General features: G+C 41.8%; 1 protein-coding gene across 3 annotated transcripts in view; it reads right to left on the reverse strand.

Moving 5' to 3' along the window:
* RNF41 (ring finger protein 41) overlaps positions 1–22,465 on the reverse strand; it is a 46,965-nt gene that overhangs the window by 13,239 nt on the left and 11,261 nt on the right. For 2 of the 3 annotated variants that reach the window (XM_068267633.1, XM_068267632.1), the window contains exon 2: positions 2,787–2,898. In XM_068267633.1, the coding sequence (XP_068123734.1) occupies positions 2,787–2,876 (90 nt within the window). In that variant the 5' untranslated portion in view covers positions 2,877–2,898. Of the gene's footprint in view, positions 1–2,786; positions 2,899–21,003; positions 21,105–22,465 lie in introns of those variants that run through there. The other variant, XM_068267635.1, reaches the window with a different exon arrangement.

Raw genomic sequence — 22,465 nt, forward strand, 5'->3', positions numbered from 1 at the left:
ATGCAAGCTAGCTTCTATGCTTACTGTTCTGTCCATGACAAGCAGCTCCGCAACAGACAGAACATTAACAGCGTTCAGCAATGTCATGCACTGCAGGTCAGTTAAATACTATGCATATCCAAACTGCATAGACTGCACAACAGTAATTCAAAGGAGGGATCCTGTTATTGTTGTATTACCGTGGAGAGAAGCGGATGGATAAAGCAAAACAGGAGGACAACTCGACTGTCATTGCTTGGGTCAGTGCAGATTAGATGGCAGCTTTCAGACAGCAGGGCTGACTCATGTGACCGGTTCTTGTGTGTCCCACGGGTACATTAACGTGTACTCCAAGCACCAAGCGTTACGGTAACACTGGTTCTGCCTGTGAGCTTACCAGCCAGCCAATATATAAGATTCCGAGTTGGATAAGCTTAACAAAAAAAATGCTTCAAACAGAAATATGACCCGATACTACACTGAAGTACAAGCTTTTAAAAGGGTTTTCAGATTCCCCAAAAATATTTAAAGCAAGACAATAGCAAAACCCACATCTTCCAACCTTAAAAAAGTTAGGCAAACACTATTATATATTTTAAATAAATTAGAAAATAAAACCTCTTAAAAAAAATAAAAAAAAATAAAAAAAAAATAGGGCACTTGATAGAACAAGATTAACGTCTATTCTTTTGTCGACTGAGCATGGCTGCGGACTGCATGTGATAACGTCAAACAGCTTTGTGCTACATAGAGTACTAGTATAACTAATGGTGGCAGCATGCATCTGTATCCATATTCCTGCTGTATCCATATTCCTGATAGCAAATTACAAATGCACATCAGAAATCCAAGTAAAGAATTGGTATCTAGGATCAGGGCTGTGGAGTCGGTACAAAAAAACTTCCAACTCCTCAGTTTATGAAACCACGACTCCAACTCCGGGTACCCAAAATGGCTCAGACTCCTTAGTCTAATACTTAACAGGGCTGTGGATTTTGTACAAAAATCAGACGCCGCAGTTTATTAAATTAACGACTCCGGGTGCCCAAAATTGCCCCGACTCCGACTCCAACTCTGACTCCACAGCCCTGTCTATGATAGCAACTGTTTATTTTACTATGCAGGCATCAAAGTGTATGCAGAGCTTCAAAACCAGTATTGTACACTCAACCAAAAATACAAAATGCTACCAAGGGGAAATATGCAGTCATACTAGCTAAAATATGACGACAAACTAATATACATATTACATAAAACGTACGATTTCAACAAAATATTAAAAAAAGGATGCAGTGATGGTATTGAATTCCATAGCAGTTACACCATTTATAGCCAGATTCCAGGAACTGGAATTATTTGGTTTGTGGCTTGTTTTGTAAGGGGTTAGAACTTCTTTTGGATTGGTGTCAAAATGGAAACAGCAATATAGGGAAAAAAAAAAAAAAAGTGGAATAGTTAGGGCCCCCTAGCAGGTGATGGGTCCCAAAGGTCTGGCTCCAGCTAGTATTGTTCAGCGAAGATGTCTGCAGAGTACTCGGGGCAATGGAGCTACTCACCTGTCTGGCACCCTCTTCCAGTCTGCCATTCTACCTTTATCCCCGAACACCGGCGCTCATTATGTGTGACCTTCCATTATGTTACAGGAGTACATACATGCTGCCAAGTCATGGAGATAAGGAACTGGTCATCGGGGATCTAAATGGAAGGACACAAGTAAGAGCGCCCTGGATGGGCGAGTGTGCTCTATTGCGAGTACTCTGCAGGGGCCCCGGGGAGCACTATTAGATGAGGGGCCCAACAGCTGGCTTTGCATTGTTTACATACTGTAGATGAAATCTCTTGAAAAATCTTTCAGATTCAGGAGGTGGATTTTTTCAGCATGTCGGGCGGCGATCTACTGGTATATTGCCACCTTAAGGTAGCCATACATCAGTAAATTATGGGCAGATTCGATAAAGACAAATTTATCTCTAATTTAATTATAGAGATTTGCATTTTTTGTCGAGCTGCCCATATACTGCAGGGCGATTCCAGCATGAAATCTTCTGGGAATTGGCCGAGCCCACTGCGTCTGACCCGCTGCTGCCCCCCCCTATTTATAAATGTGCCTCCAATGTGTGCATTTATACATTACCTGTCCTGTGTTAGCCTCCGTGTGGTGTCTGTCCGTCCTCTGGGTGCCTCTTGTATCAGCCATATACATGCTGGCGTGTCACGTCACACGCTACATGCCACCGCCAGCGTGTAAGCAGCAGAGCCACCTGGAGGACGGATGGACACCACACGGAGGCTGACTAAGGACAGGTGATGTATAAATGCACATAGAACCTTCCTACCCAGCTGTGGGGTGAGGTGGGAGCGGTGAGCTGCCTGACAGCTGTTTCGCTCTCCTGAGCGTCTTCTGAGGCTCTGCGCAGAGCCTCAGAAGACACTCAGGAGAGCGAAACAGCTGTCAGGCAGCTCACCGCTCCCACCTCACCCCCACAGCTCAGCAGGAAACGGGTAGGAAGGATCTATGTATCTCTGCTTTTTACATTATTTTTGATAAGTGGCCGGAACAAAAAAAGTTTTCAATAGATTGCATGTGCCAACTGCTGTTGCTTTCTCTCTTTGTGGAATTTTACTTGCTTATGTGAGGATAGTAAGAGCACGCAATCTGGGCCACACGCAAACCCTTTTTTGTAGTCTTGTGATCTGCATACTCAAGATCTGTGCCGTTGAGGAAGACTGTAGTGCCTGTACTCTATTTATTTCTTCTGTTTGTTCAAACAGTTTTCTCCTCTACAAACCTAGTGAGAAACACTTACTTGAACTGGCTCCTCCAAAACCCCACTGCATATGGGGCAGATAAGATCTTCGTCCACATCACCCTGGAAGCGTGTTACATCATACCCCATCGCTCATCACTGACGCAAAGCACTGCATTAAAACAAAACAAAAAAAACAAAAATCATTTAGACCTCTTCCTCGCACCTAAAAATTGCTATATTTTTCACATTAAAACATTCTTCTTAAAAAATTGAAAAAAAAAAAAATCTTCAATATGGTTCCTGTAGGCAAAACGACACTGCCTTTCTGAAATGCAATAATGTCTGTAATGATTACGTCCTAGGAACTCAAATGACTTGCTCCCAATACAGAGATAATGAACACCTAGAGCATGTACAGGGTTTGTTACTTTCTGAAGTTCTGCATCAGTTCTCCACTGGGTCCAAACATAAGAATAAAATAATAAATAAATAAAAACGCCTCTCTAATGGTGGGACAGAGCAGTGAATGCAAAGATAGTTATTTTGTCAACTTTAAAAATGCAATTGGGCCCACATCAAAGTGTTATCATTGAGGTGCAAATACATACAAATGACTGAGAATTATGCTAATTAAGATAAAGTATGCAAATGTTTCTGAAAATCTAGACTGTAAATAGATTAATGCAGAGCAAGCATTTGATTGGTCCATTTTCAAGCTGCATAGATTTGTAGTAACATTTGTGTAATTCTGCATCAATGTAGGATCATTTTCATATTTCAAGTCAAGTAGAAAGTTAAGAGTAAGCCAAAACTTTGTGCTAAATGCTTTAGACATCTGTGGCACAGGAATATGGGGAAATAGAAATGGCTATAGAAGACCCCAGCAGGCGGAAGTAGTTTTCGACTAAACTGTCTTTTGCAGTCTGTGGCATAGGGAATCAAAAAAGGTTAAAAGGTATATCATCCACCTGGCTCCCAGGGTTTGTCCAAGTGTAATATGTGATCCCATTCTTGAGCCCTCCATGGAAAAGATGCAAGACAAAAAGAAAGCCTGGCAATCCTGCGCCCACTAGCTTTAGTGCAGGGCAAAAATGCAACTTGCGCTGGAAGGTACAGACACTACAAAGGATCCATTCCACTACCATGCAAAGCGACAGCATGGTCTGCAACCCCTGCCAAGGAACAAGTTGTTTTTTTAAACACCATCATCACTGCCATGTAGCTACAACTTTACATTAAGTCATTATCTGTGTTATTTGCAAAAGCGTTTAAAATAAAAATGGAGATCCAGTCACTTATCTTGGCATGGCTGTTTTTGTCTTGGCAACATAATGTAATTATTTGGTAGAATTAAAGAGGGGAGCATATGTCTTGCAAAATGGTCAAAGGCAAATAAATTCCACTTGCAGAGTGGTTTATTTTCCTTTTAAGCAGTACTTTCCACTAGAAAAATGTACCTTTCACAGTATGCATGTCAGTCATGCAGTAAGTTTTTTTTTTTTTTTTTTTTTTTTTTTAGCACAGTGGCCATTTCCCAACATGCACTATAGATTCCTGTTCATAAACAATAACAAGCCATTAACTGTTAGTGCATGCCACTGCATTTCATATACAATCAGGAGAGAGAATGTCATATTCTCTAGTTCAGCCTCACAACTTAAAAATACAGGACTAACTTTGCAATGACTAGCAATGCACAATATTTTGTGAATTGCACAGCTGCACTACAGTGTTTGCATTAGATATATTAAAACAACATGCCTTGCGCCCATAGTTTTATTTCCTGTTGAGATGACAGTTCAATATTACTAGACAAAATGCTGTCCAGGCAGCTCGTGCTAGCTATCCCCATCATCGCTCACGTGAGGTAATGACAGACACAAGTCAGTCTTTCCTTGACAGATCAGACCACCTGACTAACTCCACTGGTAACATATTAACTCTGTGGCTAACACTGAAGCTATAGCAAAGACTCATAAGGACAAGAACCTGCTGCAAGTTTAGTCCTGATCACAAGGAGTTCATCTTTAAGAACTACTTCACACTGGGCGATTTTTCAGCGATTTGCTGATCGCTGGCGATTAGCAAAATGCTTCTGCTAATGCAGGTCAATGGTAGTGTTCACACTGTAGCGATCACCAGTGATTAGCGATTTGCTGATGGTGCATGCAGCATTTTTGGAGTAATTGCATTTCAAGGTCATACTCACAAAACTCAATCACTCCTAAATCACTTTCCTGTACAGTGAAAAAAAAAAAACCCCAAAAAACCCTGCTTTTTGCTGATTGCCGGCGATCAGAAAAACGCTACCAAAGTGCCCAGTGTGAACTAGCCCTAAGCAGCGCGCGCGCACACACACACGGCTGTGGAGTTGGTACAAAAATCATCAGACTCTCTCCTCAGTTTATGAAACCACCAATTTCAACTCAGACTCCAGGTACCCAAAATTGCTCAGACTCCTCGACTAACTCCACAGCCCTGTTTTTAAAGGAAACCTAAAGTCGAATAAAGGTGGTCAGTCTACCTGTGGCTTCTTCCAGCCCCCTGCAGTCCTTCTGGTCCCTCACAGTTCTGCTCCAATCATCAGCTGTGCGCCACCGAAAGCTGCATGCGCCTCCTGATCTCAATGCCGTGGACGTTAGCGTTCTGCTGTTGCGCAGTTCGTAAAATTTTTATAACTGTGCACGCACTGACTGATCTCGGCCACAGGAGTGGTATCGAGGAGGTACACAGGCAGGGCCAAACATGCGTAGCAGCCCATGATTGGCTTAAGTCAGCCAGCTTTCAGAGGGGCACTGCTGCTGAACAGTGGACCTGAACTCTTGCACAGGACAGAAGGAAAACAGAGAACTGCACCCTGTATGTATTTAGAGGGTTTAGCCTGCCTGATTCCCCCTCATCTGTGACTAACAACAAGTTGTAATTTGATCTCCTGTGCCACATGACTGCCACACCAAATAAGCTCATTAGAAAGCACAGGATGTTAACAATATGTCTGCTTCCATGAAAGCAGGAAGTAGACATTGCAGGATTTCTATCAGCTGTAACAAAGAAACATTTTTCTTTAAAGGTTATTATGCTGTTGTGCATCTTTTAGAGCAGAGAGGAAGTTCTAAAATGTAGGTCCGCTTTAATCTGGCTATTTATTTCACTTTAGGTACCCTTTACATTTGGCCAGCCAGAGGAGGTCTGATAAAGATGCACAAAGGCTATGAAAATGTAATCGAAATAAAGTTACAAGAAAAAAAAGAAAATGGTTAATTTGCATATATTCAGCAGTGATGCACTGGGAGACATCTCGGAGCTCCCTCCAACCTGAATTATTGTAAATTCTTTCCGTTTTAAGAAAGAAAACTTGTTTTCCCAGAAAAAGAATAGAAAACATATTCTGCAACCTTCAATCAATACAAAAATCTTGTAATTTAAAGCAAACCTGTCTGTCTGTGTGAGAGAAGTTTTCCAGGATTTGTCCAAGTGTAATATATGATCCCATTCTTGAGCCCTCCATGGAAAAGATGCAAGACAAAGAAAAAAAAAAAACCTGGAAATCCTGCACCCACTACAGTGTTCTCCCCAGAATTTTTTTCCAGCCGGGTGGCATGAAAAAGTAGCCGGGTGGGTTGAGAGGAAAATGTAGGGCAACTCTGCTTACAGCATAGGAGGTGAGCCGATGACAGCCGGGTGGTCACCAAATCTAGCCAGGTGGAGCACCCGGCTAAAAGAGCCTGGGGAGAACACTGCACTAGCTTTAGTGCAGGACAATAATGCAACTTGCGCTGGAAGGTACAGACACTACAAAGGATTCATTCCACTACCACAAGCGACAGCATGGTCTGCAATCCCTGCCAAGGAACAAGTTATGTTTTTTTTTTGTTGAAAAACTGAGAAAGAGCAAAGAAAGGAGGTAAATAATATAGGCTGTAATCTATGCCTATATGTCATATAGGCATCTTTCTGGATGCTGTTTGAACTTAAAAGATAATTTTCATAATACTTAAAAGGAGTACCTGAAGTAAAAAAAAAAAAAAAAAAAAAAAAAAATGAGTACTTGGTAGTGAGAAGCCTCTGGATAGTTCAGAGACTGCCTGCATTCTCCAGCAGCTCGCCTTTCTCCTGCAGTCCGGAAGGAATTATAATATATATATTTTTTTCCCCATTAAAAAGTGTGGTACAGTAGAATCTTGTTATAGTAAACTCCTAGCTGTAGTAAACTTTGTCCTCGGGTCCCGATCATGTGCCTCTATGAATATACAATGCATGACCAATTCGGATATAGTAAACTACTTGGCTAGGTCCCTTGGAGTTTACTATAAAAGGAATTATACTGGGCTTGTCTTATGAGAGAAGGAGAAAAAAAAACAAAACAAAACAAAAAAAAAACAACAACTGTTCCACCTCTGCCAGGTATAGTGTCTTCCTATGGTCACAGTGTTCTTGCACAAATACAGCAGATGTTGAACACATAGGGTAAGCTGCAAATGCACTGCCTAAACAACTCAATGAGCATTTTCACATCCATGTGTTAAAAAAGACAGAACCATCCTAATATGCTGTCTATGGAGCATTCCTGGTTAATGAAAGTAAAAGCACATGGGGCATGTTAAGAGAGAAGGTTTGCAGTAAACTTGTTACGTCATGTTGGCCAGAGGGTTTCCAGCATGTGCAATCGATACATGTGACCAATCTCTGCCCAAATTGGATTGTGGATCGGGCATGCTCTTAGTGGCACAGATTTTCATCCGATTCAATTATAATTATCAAATTAGATGGTCGGTCAGCCACCAATTGAGTGATGTATGGGCAACTTAAGATACTTTCCCCATAATGGCATAAAAGTCTCCCAAACTCCCAATCACTCATGCTTCACTTGCACTATAAACTTATTAAATAGGACTGTTCCATAATCATAGTACATGTGGCAGATGCTCCACTTCTCTGTCCCACAGAAACAGTTTGCTAGAAGGCATTCATTACAAATCAGAGCCCCAGAACCCAGCTATTAGCTACAGTACACAGTGGAGATATTCATCTACTCAACCCGTAAAAACAGGTAGTGCACTGAGCAAGAAACTTACTTGTAGCTTCATAATTTCTAATTAGGAAGAAAAATAATAAATAAAATAGCATCCAATTTTAAATTTGTACTACTGAAACCCAGTTAAGAAATTTTTTTTTTTAAACCTAACAAAACAAAAACAAACAAACAAACAAATGTATGCATTGCAATTTTTTTTTTGTAATTAATATTACTGGTAATACTGTAATTCAATTAAAAAAAAATGCTTTTGTAGCATGTGGGCAAGCAAGTCAAACTAAATAGAAAGCCGTGTGGGCTGCAGGAAGAAGCCATGTCTCCTTCTCTGCACAAAGACATCAGCTGCCTACAGCTTGCCTTATTTACATTCACTTTCCATGACGCGACAGTAAAACAAGAAAAGCCAGTTTCTTTGCCAATTCTAGGATCACAGTTTTCCATGGCTAGGGATAACTGGAAATAGCTGTCAGCACACACACAAGACACGGAGGCACCGGCTGCTCCAATCATCTTATACTGTATAGAGGAAAGATCTTTTAAAACACTGACTGTGTGGCTTACCACACTATGTAACAGGTCTTTCCTATTATATTGCAGAAAAGTAACATAAGAAATAACTGGCATGTAAAGGATGCCACAAACCATAAATGACAAATATAAAAAGTATGAAACAGAACATCTTTTACCAATTACACAATATGTGCGCATAGCGACTGACAGAAAAAGGGAAGGTTGTATAGCATTTCCACAAATCAACATGTTGCATAAAACTTTTACATCACAATCTCAATGAAATATATTCTGGAAAATACAACTATTGGTCTCTGCAGTAAAGTGTAAATCACAGCAAATAGGAAGACATCCAATACAACACTGAAGAAAGGATTAAAAAACAACAAGAGTCCATGTAAGCCATTTTAGTGAAGGAAAATGCATATGCCCACTATGTTCTAATAATACCAAAGTACTGTCTTTTAATATTCTCTTGGATAAAACAGATGTGAGCAGACTACAACCTCAAGATGTTCGAACACAAAGAATTTTCAAAGGAACATGTTTAGAGGAAACCCACACAGCAGGGGTTAGGTCACATTTATGGATGGACCGGGAGCTAAACCATACACTGGTCAATTTTAGCCATTGATCGCTGGCCGATTCGACCGTTTTGATCAAATCGGCTAGAAATTGATGCAGCAGAAAGCATGATCGATCAGCAGATCAATCGATTTCCGGACCATTTTGATAGATTTGATCGATCGGTCTGGACGGAAAATCTGGGTTTGTTTGACTGCTGGCAGCCGATCGATGGCCCATAGGTTGCATTGGATCGAATGGTGCAACATTGCATTTCAATCGAATTTCATTCTGAAATCTATAGAAATTCGATTCCTACTGTGTGGCACACATCAGATCCTTTCCTGTCAGATTCGACCTGATCGGCATCTGACAGAAATCTGATGGTTGAATCTGCTACAAATCTATAAGTGTATGCCCACCTTAAACTGCGCAGCCAGAGATGGATAAAAACTCCAGCTAGAAAATGAATAAACTGACATACACAGGCATGGTTGGAGCAAGCTGTTGCAGAGCAGCAACCAATCACACAACTGAAAACTGTTGGATTTTCATGCTATATAAGCTCACAAAAATACCCTATACCTTACAAGCGCATAAAATAAAAATAAAGCCTGTGCACAAGTTTGGATCTGGATAGTGACCAGAACCAGAAAAAAAAAACAAAACAAAACAAAAAAAAAACACACATTTACATACTGCCATCTGCATCATGGCGTAGTACTGACTGATCGTGGTATTACAGTCACAGCAACATTTACAGTATATCTGGGTTAATAAGATGCAAATGAGATGCATGCAAGTCTTTTTTGTCCCTGCAGCAGTCTCTTGTTGAGAGGTTACGTGCGCACATTCATCTCCACCCATGTTCAAAAGAAAGGAAAAAAAGGATTGCCGCACAAACATATCCTGTAACCAAAAAGCCACAAAAGCAATATAGAACCCAAAGCAAGATACAAAAAAAAAACAAAAAAAAAACAACAAAATAAGCAGTATAGAATATTACATATGAGGACAACAGATGTACAACCAATATTGTCAGATCACCTTATATACAGACTCATTCTGGGTCAACAGGTTCAAGGTATATTTTTTTAAAGACAGCAATTTCTGTATGTAAGCACTTCTTTCAAGTTAAAGTAAAAAGAAACAAAAATAAAACAGGTATCAATTATAAAATAAATGTGTTCAATTATTTTACGGTCCTTGCTGCATTACTACAAAAACAAACTAATGCTGGGAACACACAAGCTGTAGGGTGTGTACGTGTCCAAACTGCTCCCGATAAAGGATTCGATTTTCCAATGTTAACTTCGTAAAATTGATTCCTTTCTCGGAAACAAGTCAGAGATAATGGAAATAAAAGCCCGATTCCCGTCAATTGGACGGGAAATTGTATCGTGTGCTCCCAGCATAAAACATTTCCGAAACAGAACAATAATCCAGACACTTTCTATGTGCGGAGGAAACAATGGTGGAGCAGACTATGACAAGGGCTATAGTTTATCCCTCCTGTTATCATTTGTGCTGTAATACGGGGATGATGCACAAAGGTGCAGTAGTATTGCTGTGCGCAAGACAGATCATGGCAATATTACCATTACTACCGGCAGCAGGTTAACGCAAGTTACACTATTAGCACAACTCACAGTACTTGAGTAATGTGAACATTGCTACAGTAACAGCATTACTAACATGACTTACCATAGAAATGTTTGCGGTACTAGAGTACCACCAGTCACGCGTATGGCGCAACTCGCAGTAGTCTGCTGCCGGTAGTAACAGTAATATTGCGGTGCGCTCTTACTCACAGCAATATTATCACAGCGTCATGTATCAACCCCATGGGCCCTTATTCAAGATTTCTTCTGGGTGATGTTTTGACACCTTATTAATAAAATGCCTTTAAAGCCACCAGCCAGCAAGACAATACCCATGATCCTGACTATCTACTTTTTAGTACATTAATTGCAGAGTGTCGCAAAGTTATTTAAAGCAGAAGATGAAAAATTCTCTCAAAGGAGAAAAAAGTGAATTGAAATAAGGGCCATTGTACTGTAATGCTAAAGACCAGGTCATATTACCCAAACTTGAGAATCCATCAGCCATGTACCGTCAGCATAGCATGCATCATTTATATCCACAACTTTACAGCCACCTTGACCCTGTAGCGGACTGCAGTACACAAAGCATGGTAGCAACTAATGTTGCCTCATCGCCTCATTTGCACACACAAACCCCCCTCCCCCCCCCCCCCCCCCCCCCCCCCAGCCCCATTGAGGTTTTTGGATCAGAACTTTACACTTCATTTACAATAAACATTCAAAAGACTTGAATCAACTTATCACAAAATGGATAATGCTATTTACTTTCCATACCAAATAAACTATACAAACTAAATTTATTTTCTGCACGCATCAAAGGCAAACACAGCCACTAAATTGCACTAGGTTTACTTACATGTCATCATAGGCCTCCAATATGTTCAGGCTCACCTAAAATGAAATAACCTGATGCCATGCAGATCAACCCAGACGGAATGGAAAACTTGACAATCTGATCAGTGTCAGTTTAACCTTTCCAAGTAGCCAAGTGTAAAAATATTCATGACGGTGACATAAGTGTAAGTACCGCCACAATTCTAGTAATCGTGCAACACACAGCAACTAGAAACAGTATGCAGAAATTATGTCTTGACTCAACAAGTTATAAAAAATATTATTGGGAAAACATAGCTGAGGTTTTAAAACACAATTAGTCATTGTTGTTTACAACTTTTATTTAGGTGTATAAAAAGGATTACTTAAGGCCATAAAGCTCTACAGATCAAGATGCGTCAATACCTCTAGGCAACTGTGTCATGGATCATAAGGACCAGCCACACGACATACAGCAGATAAGTCAGCTGGCGTACATAAGCATACTGGTGTGTATGCGAGCACACCGCAGGCTGCCTCCAGAAGTGCACTTGTATGCTGGGTACACACAGTTTCCCATCCGATCGACTGGTAATCTGACAGAGAGTTGCATCATTTGTACATGTCCAAACTAATTCTGATTGATAACGGGATCAATTTTCCCATGAAAACTTCAGAAAATCAATCCCATTACCGAACAGGAGCAGATCAGACATGACAAAAATCAGCAAATTCCCATCGATTGGATGGGAAATAGCATCATGTGTACCAGGCACCACCCTTGCAGGACAGCAGGTAACAGTGCACACAGGCAGATCTGCAGCATATACACTCCAAATTATCCTTTGTAGACGAAAACAACAATTGTACTCCAAATGAGAGAAACAGGAAGAGGTTGTAGCAGCAGCACTCGGTTTGCAAGAACACAGCCACTAGCCCATACTAAACTGCGCTTAGAGGGCGAAAAGGTTTACAAATGTCACATGTACATCCTATTCTAAAAAGTTTCAACATAGCTTTGCTGGCCTATATTAGAAGACACTGGTGCATTTAGTTATGGTAAGATGGCAGAGGGTCACAATGACGACATCTGGAAAGGGGGTGATGGCCTACTGGGCAGATCAAGCTTCAGAGACTACTATGGCGGAAGTCAAGGGCCTACTTATGTGTGCCTGAACATAAAACCTAAAGCTCGGTTCACATTGCCAGCAAAAATGTTCCGTTTAGCAGGACAAAACCTTAAGGCCTGGAACCCACTGAAATCAGCAAACGCGAAACGCTACCGCTAGAGTTTTGTCTGAGCGGTTTGCAAGCGGATTATGCACGTTTTCGGTCGCGTTTTGCAACATTGTATTTTTTTGCTCAGCGGTTGCGTAGCGTTTTGCATTTTTATCCTCATTGGTCCTGTGAATTATTTTTCATTTTGTTACAGTGTGCTGAACCGCAAAACGCTAGCAAAACCGTTCAGTTTAGGTTTTGCTGAGCGTTTCAGCTAGCGTTTCAATACTTTACATTGAAGCGCTAACGCTCCCAAAATGCTGCAGGTCCTGCGTTTGCGTTTCTGGGAAACGCAAACGCTCCTGTGGAAGTTGCCCCATCGATTAACATTAGCCCAGCGTTTTGGCAAAGTGCTAGCGTATCGCAGCGCTGCCAAAAGCGCTCCTGTGGGTTCCAGCCCTAATGGCTGCAAACGGATACTATGCAAAGAAATAGGATAAATTCACACCAGTCTGTTCATAACAAATCCACCTGGGTATTCTGCGATAATTGCAGGATCAAACAGATTAAGCGGCTGCGTTGCAGGTTTACCAAGCGGGTGGAGGTGGGGAACAGAATAGAACACAGATGAAAAACTGATGTCCAATGTTAAAGACTGAACTGTTTTAAACGCAAAATGGATCAGTTTTTGATCTATGCAGTGTGAATTGAGCCTAACCCCAGATGCTCCAGAGGTCTCCCCGATTCTCTATGATCTTTTCACTACCCTACAGAGGAACGCATCACTGCCTTAGTAAGAGTTGGAGGCTGATAAGTGAACGTGTTGATAAAAATTCCTAAGTGGCATAATGGTATAGGAATTATCAAAGTTATGCTATGGAGAAAGCAGGAACAGTCATAAGAACTCACATGTTGAATTACCAGTGTAGGGGAGGAGGAAAGATGCACTAGTCTTAACAACCTCATTAACAGCTCTGTCACACTTGTCATACATATTTACTAGGGAAGTAACTTGCCTTGACAAGCGCCTGCATCATCACATTTTCTAATAAAGACCAACTTTGAACTTTCCAAACTAGATGTCAAAAGTGCTTGGAGATGGAAGTCTTTGGTTCGTTTTTATCAGTTAGAAAACACACTGTACAGAGCATATGCATATACATAAAAAAAAAAAATTATCTAATATCTGCCAAGCTCTTGTATCCATAGATGGAACAATCTGACAAACATTTCCCTATATTCTGTAAGCAATTTCTATGTGCCTGTGCAGACACTTGCACTGCAATCACAAACATGGGTTCATTCCATTATAAAAAAAAAACAAAAAAAAACAAAACACAAGATTGTCATATGCAGGATCACAAGAGCACAGCTACCTGAAAGGCTGACCCCATCATCATACTGAAAAAGGGTAGAGCACAAAAAAGGTGTTGAGTTCCCAACCAGTACAACACAATATGGTGTGTCAAAAGCAGAGGTGGTAAATCTCAACTGTTCAGACAATTCAAACAAGAATAATGGTGAGATGTTAAACCCTGGGAGGACTTCAAACAGAATCTACATAGCCAAAAGAATATTTTTTTTACACCTTCAAGTAAACAGTATATTGACTCCTACCAACAGACTCCTATAGGGGCTCCACTTTTGAAAAGATACCAAAACGTATCCCAAGTCTACGAGTATCACCACCACATCATCTAAATTGCCATTTGGAATCTCCAAAAGACCTACATAAAACTTCAAGCAAAGCAGACAATCTAAAAGAGTTCATCAATTGAGGATTGGTCTCAAGTCAGTGAAAATGCACACAAATCCACCACAAACCCATCTCTTAAAGTGCTCAAAAGAATATGGCCCTACTGCTATACTTAAAGAGGAACTGTCGCGAAAATCTTAAAATTTAAAACGCATACAAATGGGAAGTACATTTTTCCCAGAGTAAAATGAGCCATAAATGACTTTTCTCCTATGGTGCTTTCACTTACAGTAGGTAGTAGAAATCTGACATTACTGACAGATTTTGGACTAGCCCATCTTCTTAAAGGGGTTCTCAGGGTTTTCTTTATTTTAAAAAGCACTTAGTGAATGGCAGTTGCTCTGTCCAACTGCCAAAAAAAAAATAAAAAAAAAATAAAAGTGTACGGTGAGCAGGCAGACTGGCCAGCATCTTTGTATTAATCATTTTCAGGGAATGTCTTTATAAAGAATAAAGGACATGCTGAGAATCTCTTATAGAGAGATGGACTAGTCCAAAACCTGTCGGTAATGTCAGATTTCAAGAAGGCCCTCAAAACTCACCTTTTCACTCTGGCCTACCACCCCTCACAATTGCTCTAAACCCACAGCTGAACTCTGGTCCCCTACCTCTCCCTCTAGATTGTAAGCCTTTGGGCAGGGTCCTCCTCCTGTGTCCTACCTGATCATGCACCTCCATTACTGTGCACCCATGCTATGCATTTGAGTGAACCTAACTTGCCTAATCTCCATGCTCCATCCAGTGACTGACTAAGCATTACCTTGTACTCCTACTGTGCGGTGTGATCTGGTTTTCTTGTATTCCTGTATTGTCATATTGCTGTTCATCACCCCTAAATATTGTCTGTAACCTAAATTAATGTCCAGCGCTGCGTAATATGTTGGCGCTTTATAAATACAATAAATAATAATAATAATAATAAATAATTTCTACTACCTACTGTAAGTGACAGCAACATGGGAGAAAAATCATTTATAGCTCATTTTACTCTGGGATAAAATGTACTCCTTAATTCTATGTGTTTTAAATTTTAAGATTTTCGTGACAGTTCCTCTTTAAATACTCATCTGGGCATCTAAATAATAGTATTAGGAACAGTAAGGAGATCTTCCTAACCCACCCTGTCGTGCTGTACTGTAAAATTGTACACCTCTGTATCAAAACATGTATCAGATCAGTTGTCATGGCAGTACAAGAAGGCCTAACTACCTCCAATGTGTTCCTTAAATAGGCACCTTTTGAAAACTTAAAAAATAAAAAATAAAAAAAATCTTAGGACAGGATTTGCCATCCCTAGTTCACCTTTTCATCACACCCGGGCTGGACAATTGCAACGCCATTTACATATGCTGCACAGCGGTTAAATCAACCCAGCTATTGTAAACACAGATAATTTGCCCACTCCACTGGTTACCCATAAAATTGAGAATCATCTTCAAGATTGGCCTGCTTACATTAAAGTCCTTACACAATTTAGGCACTGGTTATCTGGAGTATTTTTTGCAGGTACAACTGCACCTTAGCACCTCAGATCAACAGGATATAACAACTTGGTTATCTATCTCAGTCTTTCTGCCACTACCCCCCTTTGGTGTGCATACATGTGATCACACAAATTCTAATATATACAGTAGTCATGATATGGTCCAGATAACAGCATTGCCTTCTATTTACTGGTGATATGTGACACCACCTTAACCATTAGAGGCATCTATTACTGCCACATGATGCAAATATATTAATAGATCTCCCTTTGAAATCTATTAAAAAAAAAATCTACGGAACTGCTGACATCACTATGCAGAGTTGACTGGCAGACTCCCTCTGGTCTCCATCTAGTGCTCCCCTCAGTGGGTCCCTTCAGAGGTGTTGGCAGTGGAGCGCACTCATCTGTCCGCCAGCGCACTCCTCCTGTGTCCTTACATCATCCTCACTGGCCGCTTGTGAACCCACAGCACAGTTACGTAAGGTACATGCTAACAGGTCAAGAGGAACAGGCACAGAGGTGTGGATGGAATCAGGACACAGGAGGGAGCATGCTGGTGCACAGGAGAGTATGCTTTGCTGCCAACACTCTGGGGGGGGGGGGGGGGGGGGGGGGAAGGGTCCCTAAGCTGATGCAAATTTACCAGTGCTACCACCATGCCCTTACACCATACGTGTATGGTGGCCCAACTAATCAAACTCGCAGGATCACCATAAAGCCTCTACTGTTATGGTCTATTAGAAAGTCTAGCTGCCAGTCAGGGAAGCAGTGTTCCATGTTCTCCTCAGTTGCAGTCTAAAACCATGTGCATAATGTTAGATTGCCCTCTAAAGCAAGCATGTTTAATTGAAAAGCTAAAGCGTGTACAGATGGCAACAGATGATACAAATAACATCACTGGACTCCCCAGTAGAGATTTGTCCAGTCAGATCTCTGCCTCATACCAGTTTTCCTGTACGAGCCTCAATGGAAGTTCCCACAGAGTGAAAACCATGGTGCATCTCTCCTTGCTCATTGCGCTGTACATGCTGTTCAGCCAAGAGCCAAACACCATGTCCGTTCAGCAGTCATGCACATAGTGCTGCCTGAAATGATCTGTAATCATTTTAGGAGTCAAATCGTTAAGGTGCGTAGTTTTGTCAGTCAAGAAGCAACATTAATGCTGGAAGTTCTACACAGTACTTGCACATAATCCTCTTTGTCTGAGCAGCAGTACCAGTCCTGGTAATGTAATAGCACTGGAGAATGATTGGGTGGAAGGAGGCTTTGTTTTCTGCTTAGAGATGGCATTGTTGAACTGCTCCATGCTGTTCCCCAGCAATGAGAAAAAAATTCCCACAACCATACGGTGTTCAAGTACCACCTATCAATATGGAGTCTCCAATGAGAACACCACCTTGACCCAGAGGAAAGCCCAGTAGAGGCTATTTTTCCTCTGTCAACTGAAGTAGTGACAACCCAAGAGCTGCTGTCAAGCTTCTACACCGCCACCATTGAGCCCGTTCTCTGTTCATCAATCCTAGTCTGGTACACTAGCTCGTCCACCAGCGACAGATACCATCTTCAGAGGGTCATTAGATCGGCAGAGAGAATCATTGGGAGACCTCTCCCCTCACTCGACCTTCACAATTTCAGATTATGCTCCAGAGTGCTGAGGATTGCCAGCGACCCCTCACGCCCTGATCTTTGCTTTTTTGGCCGGCTCCCCTTGGGCCGTAGGCTTCAGGACATCTAAAGCAGAATTTGAGGCACAAAAACTCATTCTTCCCCTCTGCTGTCAACCTCTTGAACGCCCTTCAGCGCCCACCCCTCTTCACTTTAGACAACCCCCCCAAAGCTGCAGCTGTTAGATTGATTGACTATCTAGCAGGACGTACAGAACTGTACCCCGGTTTCTTCTGTATTGTACTACCCCTGCTCATTTAAATTTGTACTCCTGTCTAATTGTTAATTTGTACTCGTTACGCTTGTTTTATTACTTATACTTCCTATATCTACTCTGAGCAATTGTATGTGCCAAACCCAAATTTTGGGCACGACCCAGTCATGCTTGTCGATTAAAAGATTTCTGAGTATATACAGAGATCTGTTGTCTTTTGGCATCAGTAATGCGAGTCACACTTGCAACAAGCGTACAGCCAGTATAGTAAGAACACCTGACAACTTGTTCTAGTGCTGTGGTCTAGGACAGTGATGCAGAAGAAAATAAAATGGGCAGAGTAAAATGTACAAGAGCCAAGCAGGTAATACGGTATAATCTAAAAAGGAAGTAAGCAATGTCAAATGCCTCTCACTTCACTGTTCCCCTTAAACCATTGAGAAACTTCAGATGCAAAACCTGAAGGGGTTCAGGGAAACTACAGTACATGTTAAATTCCGTCAACATAAGTAGGGTGGATTTCATGGACAAATTACAACAATTACTCTAACTCACCACATACCATGATGACCTATTCACATTCCAGCAGGAAGAATATGATGGAAAAAAATAAATAAATAAGTCAGCAGTCCTGAATAATGAAATGTGCAAAACACAGCAGTCCCTTAAACTAGTGGATTTCAGCTTAAAAGTGATTTGTTCTGGAAAGCTGTGGAATGTCTTTAAACAGCTGAATGTTGTGAAAGTAAAGCTAAGCACACTTGCAGCAACAGCTGTCTGCACAATCGTCCACACCAGTTTCAGATGACCGTTTAGGAAAGCTGTATGGAAATGTTGTTCTGCCAAGTAGCCTGTTCTGATATATTGTAGAACAGGGATGGATAAAAGTTGCAGGCTCCCCACTGCAAGGGCAGCAACAGAAGAAAGCAACTGTTTAACGTGGACCTGAACTCTGGCACAAGACAGAAGAAACAGAGATATGTACCCTGTATGTCTTTAGAGACTTTAGCCTGTTTAATTCCTCTCATTTTTGTCTAATCACAAGTTGTAATTTGATCTCTCCCCTGTGTCACAACTGCCACAGGAGAGAAGGCCGATAACATTCTGTGATTTCAAATGAGCTCAACAAAACTTAAAAGCATCAAGGGACACCTGTACACAGCTGTGCTCAAGACCATCACAAACAGATGTTTCAGGCAACTTTTTTTTTTGCGGCATGTAACCTACAATGCCTAGAATCAAACCCATGCAAAACACATAATAGCATGGAGATCATACATAGTACAATATTGGCAGAACTAAGACCTTACAGTACAATCACATGCATTCATCTAGCTCCACAATTGAAAAACATGAACTGCTTTACATGCAAACATTTCTAATGCTGTACAGTGTTGTGATTCACACAGCTCTGGGATTACAGCACAACCAGGTAGGCAATTCATACACTTCCTTACTTGAATTCCAGCCTGACACCACTTGAGCTAAAGCAGCTAATGCAGACACTTACTATACCTACTATTACCACAAAAGCACGGCACATGTGGCATAGTACCTATTAACACTTCCGGATCTTGAAAGGCGTGTGTTCCACAATATCCTAGTACCTTCCATCAACCCTTAGCATGCTTATTCACTTTTCCTAAAGTATACAGAAACAGTAGAAGCATGTAGCCCATTCTGCTCATTGGTAAAAGCAGAGCCAGACTGACTCAATGCTACTGCGCAGGTGCAAGGTGTTCTGCACCTGTGCACTGCAGATGCACTCATTAACGGATGCTGGACTGTTTTGTGTTCGGTTTCCGATTGCTTGCAAACTGCAGAATGTAAGACCATCAGGTCTGTAGCTTAAACTGCAGAGATACATTCAGATTAGTGCAAATCCTGAGCGCAAGTCCATTTACACATTGGGGAGCTGCATTGCATTCCACAGTCAAAGTAGACCAAGTTAGTCCTGCTGCATTTTCTAAGCATTTGTGATCCAGCAATTTAAAAATGCTTATTTCCCCTGTGAAGAAGTCACACAGACTGCAATTTTAATTTTAATTAGACTTTCACCAATGTCTATATGAGTTTTGCGTTTGCGCATCCATATGCCACAGATGACTAAAAGCTTTTTAATACAATACTTCTGCCTGCTGTGGATGTCTATAGGCATTCGTGTCACCATATTCCTTTGTCACGGACGTCCAAAAGGCATTTAGTACAAAGTTTTGGCTAAGACCTAACTTTCTACTTTACTTGAAATATGCAAATAATTCTAAGTTGATGCAAATATATTAGCACTAGTGACCTTAGCCCGTTTAAAAACAAGCTAGGTCTGTCAGTAAACCGCTGTGCTCGCGAACGCCCGTCCCTTCTGGCCCTGTCCTCCGGCTCTCGGCAGTGTCTCTGCATCTTGTCCCTGCACATGCGCAGTGCAAAAAAGCACTGACACACGGGCAGACGCAGGGACACTTTATTATTATTGTATAGCATAATTCTCAGTCATCTCAAATTTATTTGCACCTCACAAACAATCCTATTAACTAATTTGGACTTTGGTACATCTATATTTTGGCAAAAACAAAAAAAACACAGCTGGAACTGGCTTGCAGAGTTTTTGTATAAAATTGCTGGCAGTCTAATGCTGTGAATACACGGGTGGACTCTGGCACTTTATTCTGCGCCCGATCGTTTTGACCGCTCGATACTCTTATCTTTTTTCAATTAACTTCAATGGCGAATCAAGGGGCAAAACGATCGGGCAGGAGATCAGACATGTTGGAAATGATCTATCGAGCCATCTTCATGGCTCATAATCGAGCCGTGTATTCCCAGCATGAGAGTTAAGTTGTAAATTGCGCCTTCCTCTCATTAAAGCAATACTGAAGTACCCTGATAAAAATAAAGAATAAGAGTTAGATACTCACCTATACAAAAGGAAATACTTTGCTCTGGATTCCATGGAGCCGCCTTAACATGTCTCTCTCCACCCCCTCAATCCACCGCTAGGCCCTGGTAAAGTTGCTCAGTCAACTTGGTCGAATAAGTCTAAAGGCACGTACATACCTCTGATAATTCTGAACGACTTGTCGTTCAACCTGGTCATTTGAACGAGTTTGGCGTGTGTATGAATGATTGTTAGACTGATAGCAACAGTTTTGACTGATCCGCTTGGCAGGTCCGTGGATTAACTGTCGTTCAAACGACAGTTAGGTCCGTACTTGCGTACAAAAAACTTGTTTGGAAGTCTATTAGTTTGACACTAAAAGACTTTCCATCTGCAATTTCACCAACAAAAAAAAAAAATAAGGAAAAAAGATAGGAAATCCTCCGGTTTGAGCAAAAAATTCCAGCAACCAAGATGGTGCCCGCAGAGATGTCAGGTGATCGCCAGTGCAATATAAAAGGAGAGACCACCCCTCACCTTAAGCCAAACCCTGAGGAAGCCCTGTTGGACGAAACATGTAGGTGGGAGGAGCTACACGAGGCCGGCCTCGCCCATTGCTACGATCATACACCGCTCCAAGCCTGATCCCCGCTGCCGCGCTGACACATGTGCGTGTGGATCGGCGACTGCAGCCGCTGCCAACGAGAAGTGCAGTGTTCGTGAGTAACCTTTAAACTAGAGCTGCTGCACACCTGTAGGGGAACTACAAACACAGGGACATGGCGACCCCCTAATAAGGTCTGTGATTGCTGCGGACTCTATGCTCTGTTCGTTTAATGCTATGCTAAAGCTACTAACAACAACTAATACCAAGGACTTATCTAACCTGCAATGACATGCTATGTGGTGCATTCTAAAGCTGAAGTGGTTTATAACCAAGGTTGGACTGCTTTCCTTGCTATCAATTCAGGCATACACAGTAATATGCAAATGGCCTAGGACTGATTACAATCCAGTACCTGTTTCTGCTGTTGAGTAATCAAGTCTGGAGGTGCCTAATAGTGGTCATTTAGCAATTGCAGCAACAATCAGAGCTCTGATAAGTTACTAAAAGCACGCGCAACAAAACCCTGTTGTCTCAATGGTATGCATGTATGCATGGAGTGGGTATGAAAGTGGGGGCATGCTGTACTACCTCTGAAGCTCTAGCAGTGTTTTAATGGTTTTAACCACCCTGGCGTTCTGATTAAATCGCCAGGGTGGCTGCGGGAGGGTTTTTTTTAAATAAAAAAAAAACTATTTCATGCAGCCAACTGAAAGTTGGCTGCATGAAAGCCCACTAGAGGGCGCTCCAGAGGCGATCTTCCGATCGCCTCCGGCGCCCAGAATAAACAAGGAAGGCCGCAATGAGCGGCCTTCCTTGTTTTGCTTATATCGTCGCCATAGCGACGAGCGGAGTGACGTCATCCGACGTCCTGACGTCAGCCGCCTCCGATCCAGCCCTTAGCGCTGGCCGGAACTTTTTGTTCCGGCTACGCTGGGCTCAGGCGGCTGGGGGGACCCTCTTTCGCCGCTGCTCGCGGCGGATCGCCGCAGAGCGGCGGCGATCAGGCAGCACATGCGGCTGGCAAAGTGCCGGCTGCGTGTGCTGCTTTTTATTTGACACAAATCGGCCCAGCAGGGCCTGAGCGGCAGCCTCTGGCGGTGTTGGACGAGCTGAGCTTGTCCAGACCGCTCAGCAGGTACAGTGATTTTGCACATATCTATGGTTGGTGTTCATAATAAAGTTTTTTGATACTGGCAAGTGAGGCCTGGTCTAACTTTTTTGGGTGGAATAATTGCAGATTGAATATCTGAGTTAAAGGCCCACAAACAATTGATACAACTATGTATGCAGTGCATGTTGCACGCAGTCTAGTTGGGTTTCAATTATATTGCCATTAGGGAGACCAAACTAATTTTTTGTATTACTTACCACCGACTCCGACTCCTCAGTTTA

The sequence above is a fragment of the Hyperolius riggenbachi genome, chromosome 2 (assembly GCF_040937935.1).
Source record: "Hyperolius riggenbachi isolate aHypRig1 chromosome 2, aHypRig1.pri, whole genome shotgun sequence".
NCBI lineage: Eukaryota > Metazoa > Chordata > Amphibia > Anura > Hyperoliidae > Hyperolius > Hyperolius riggenbachi.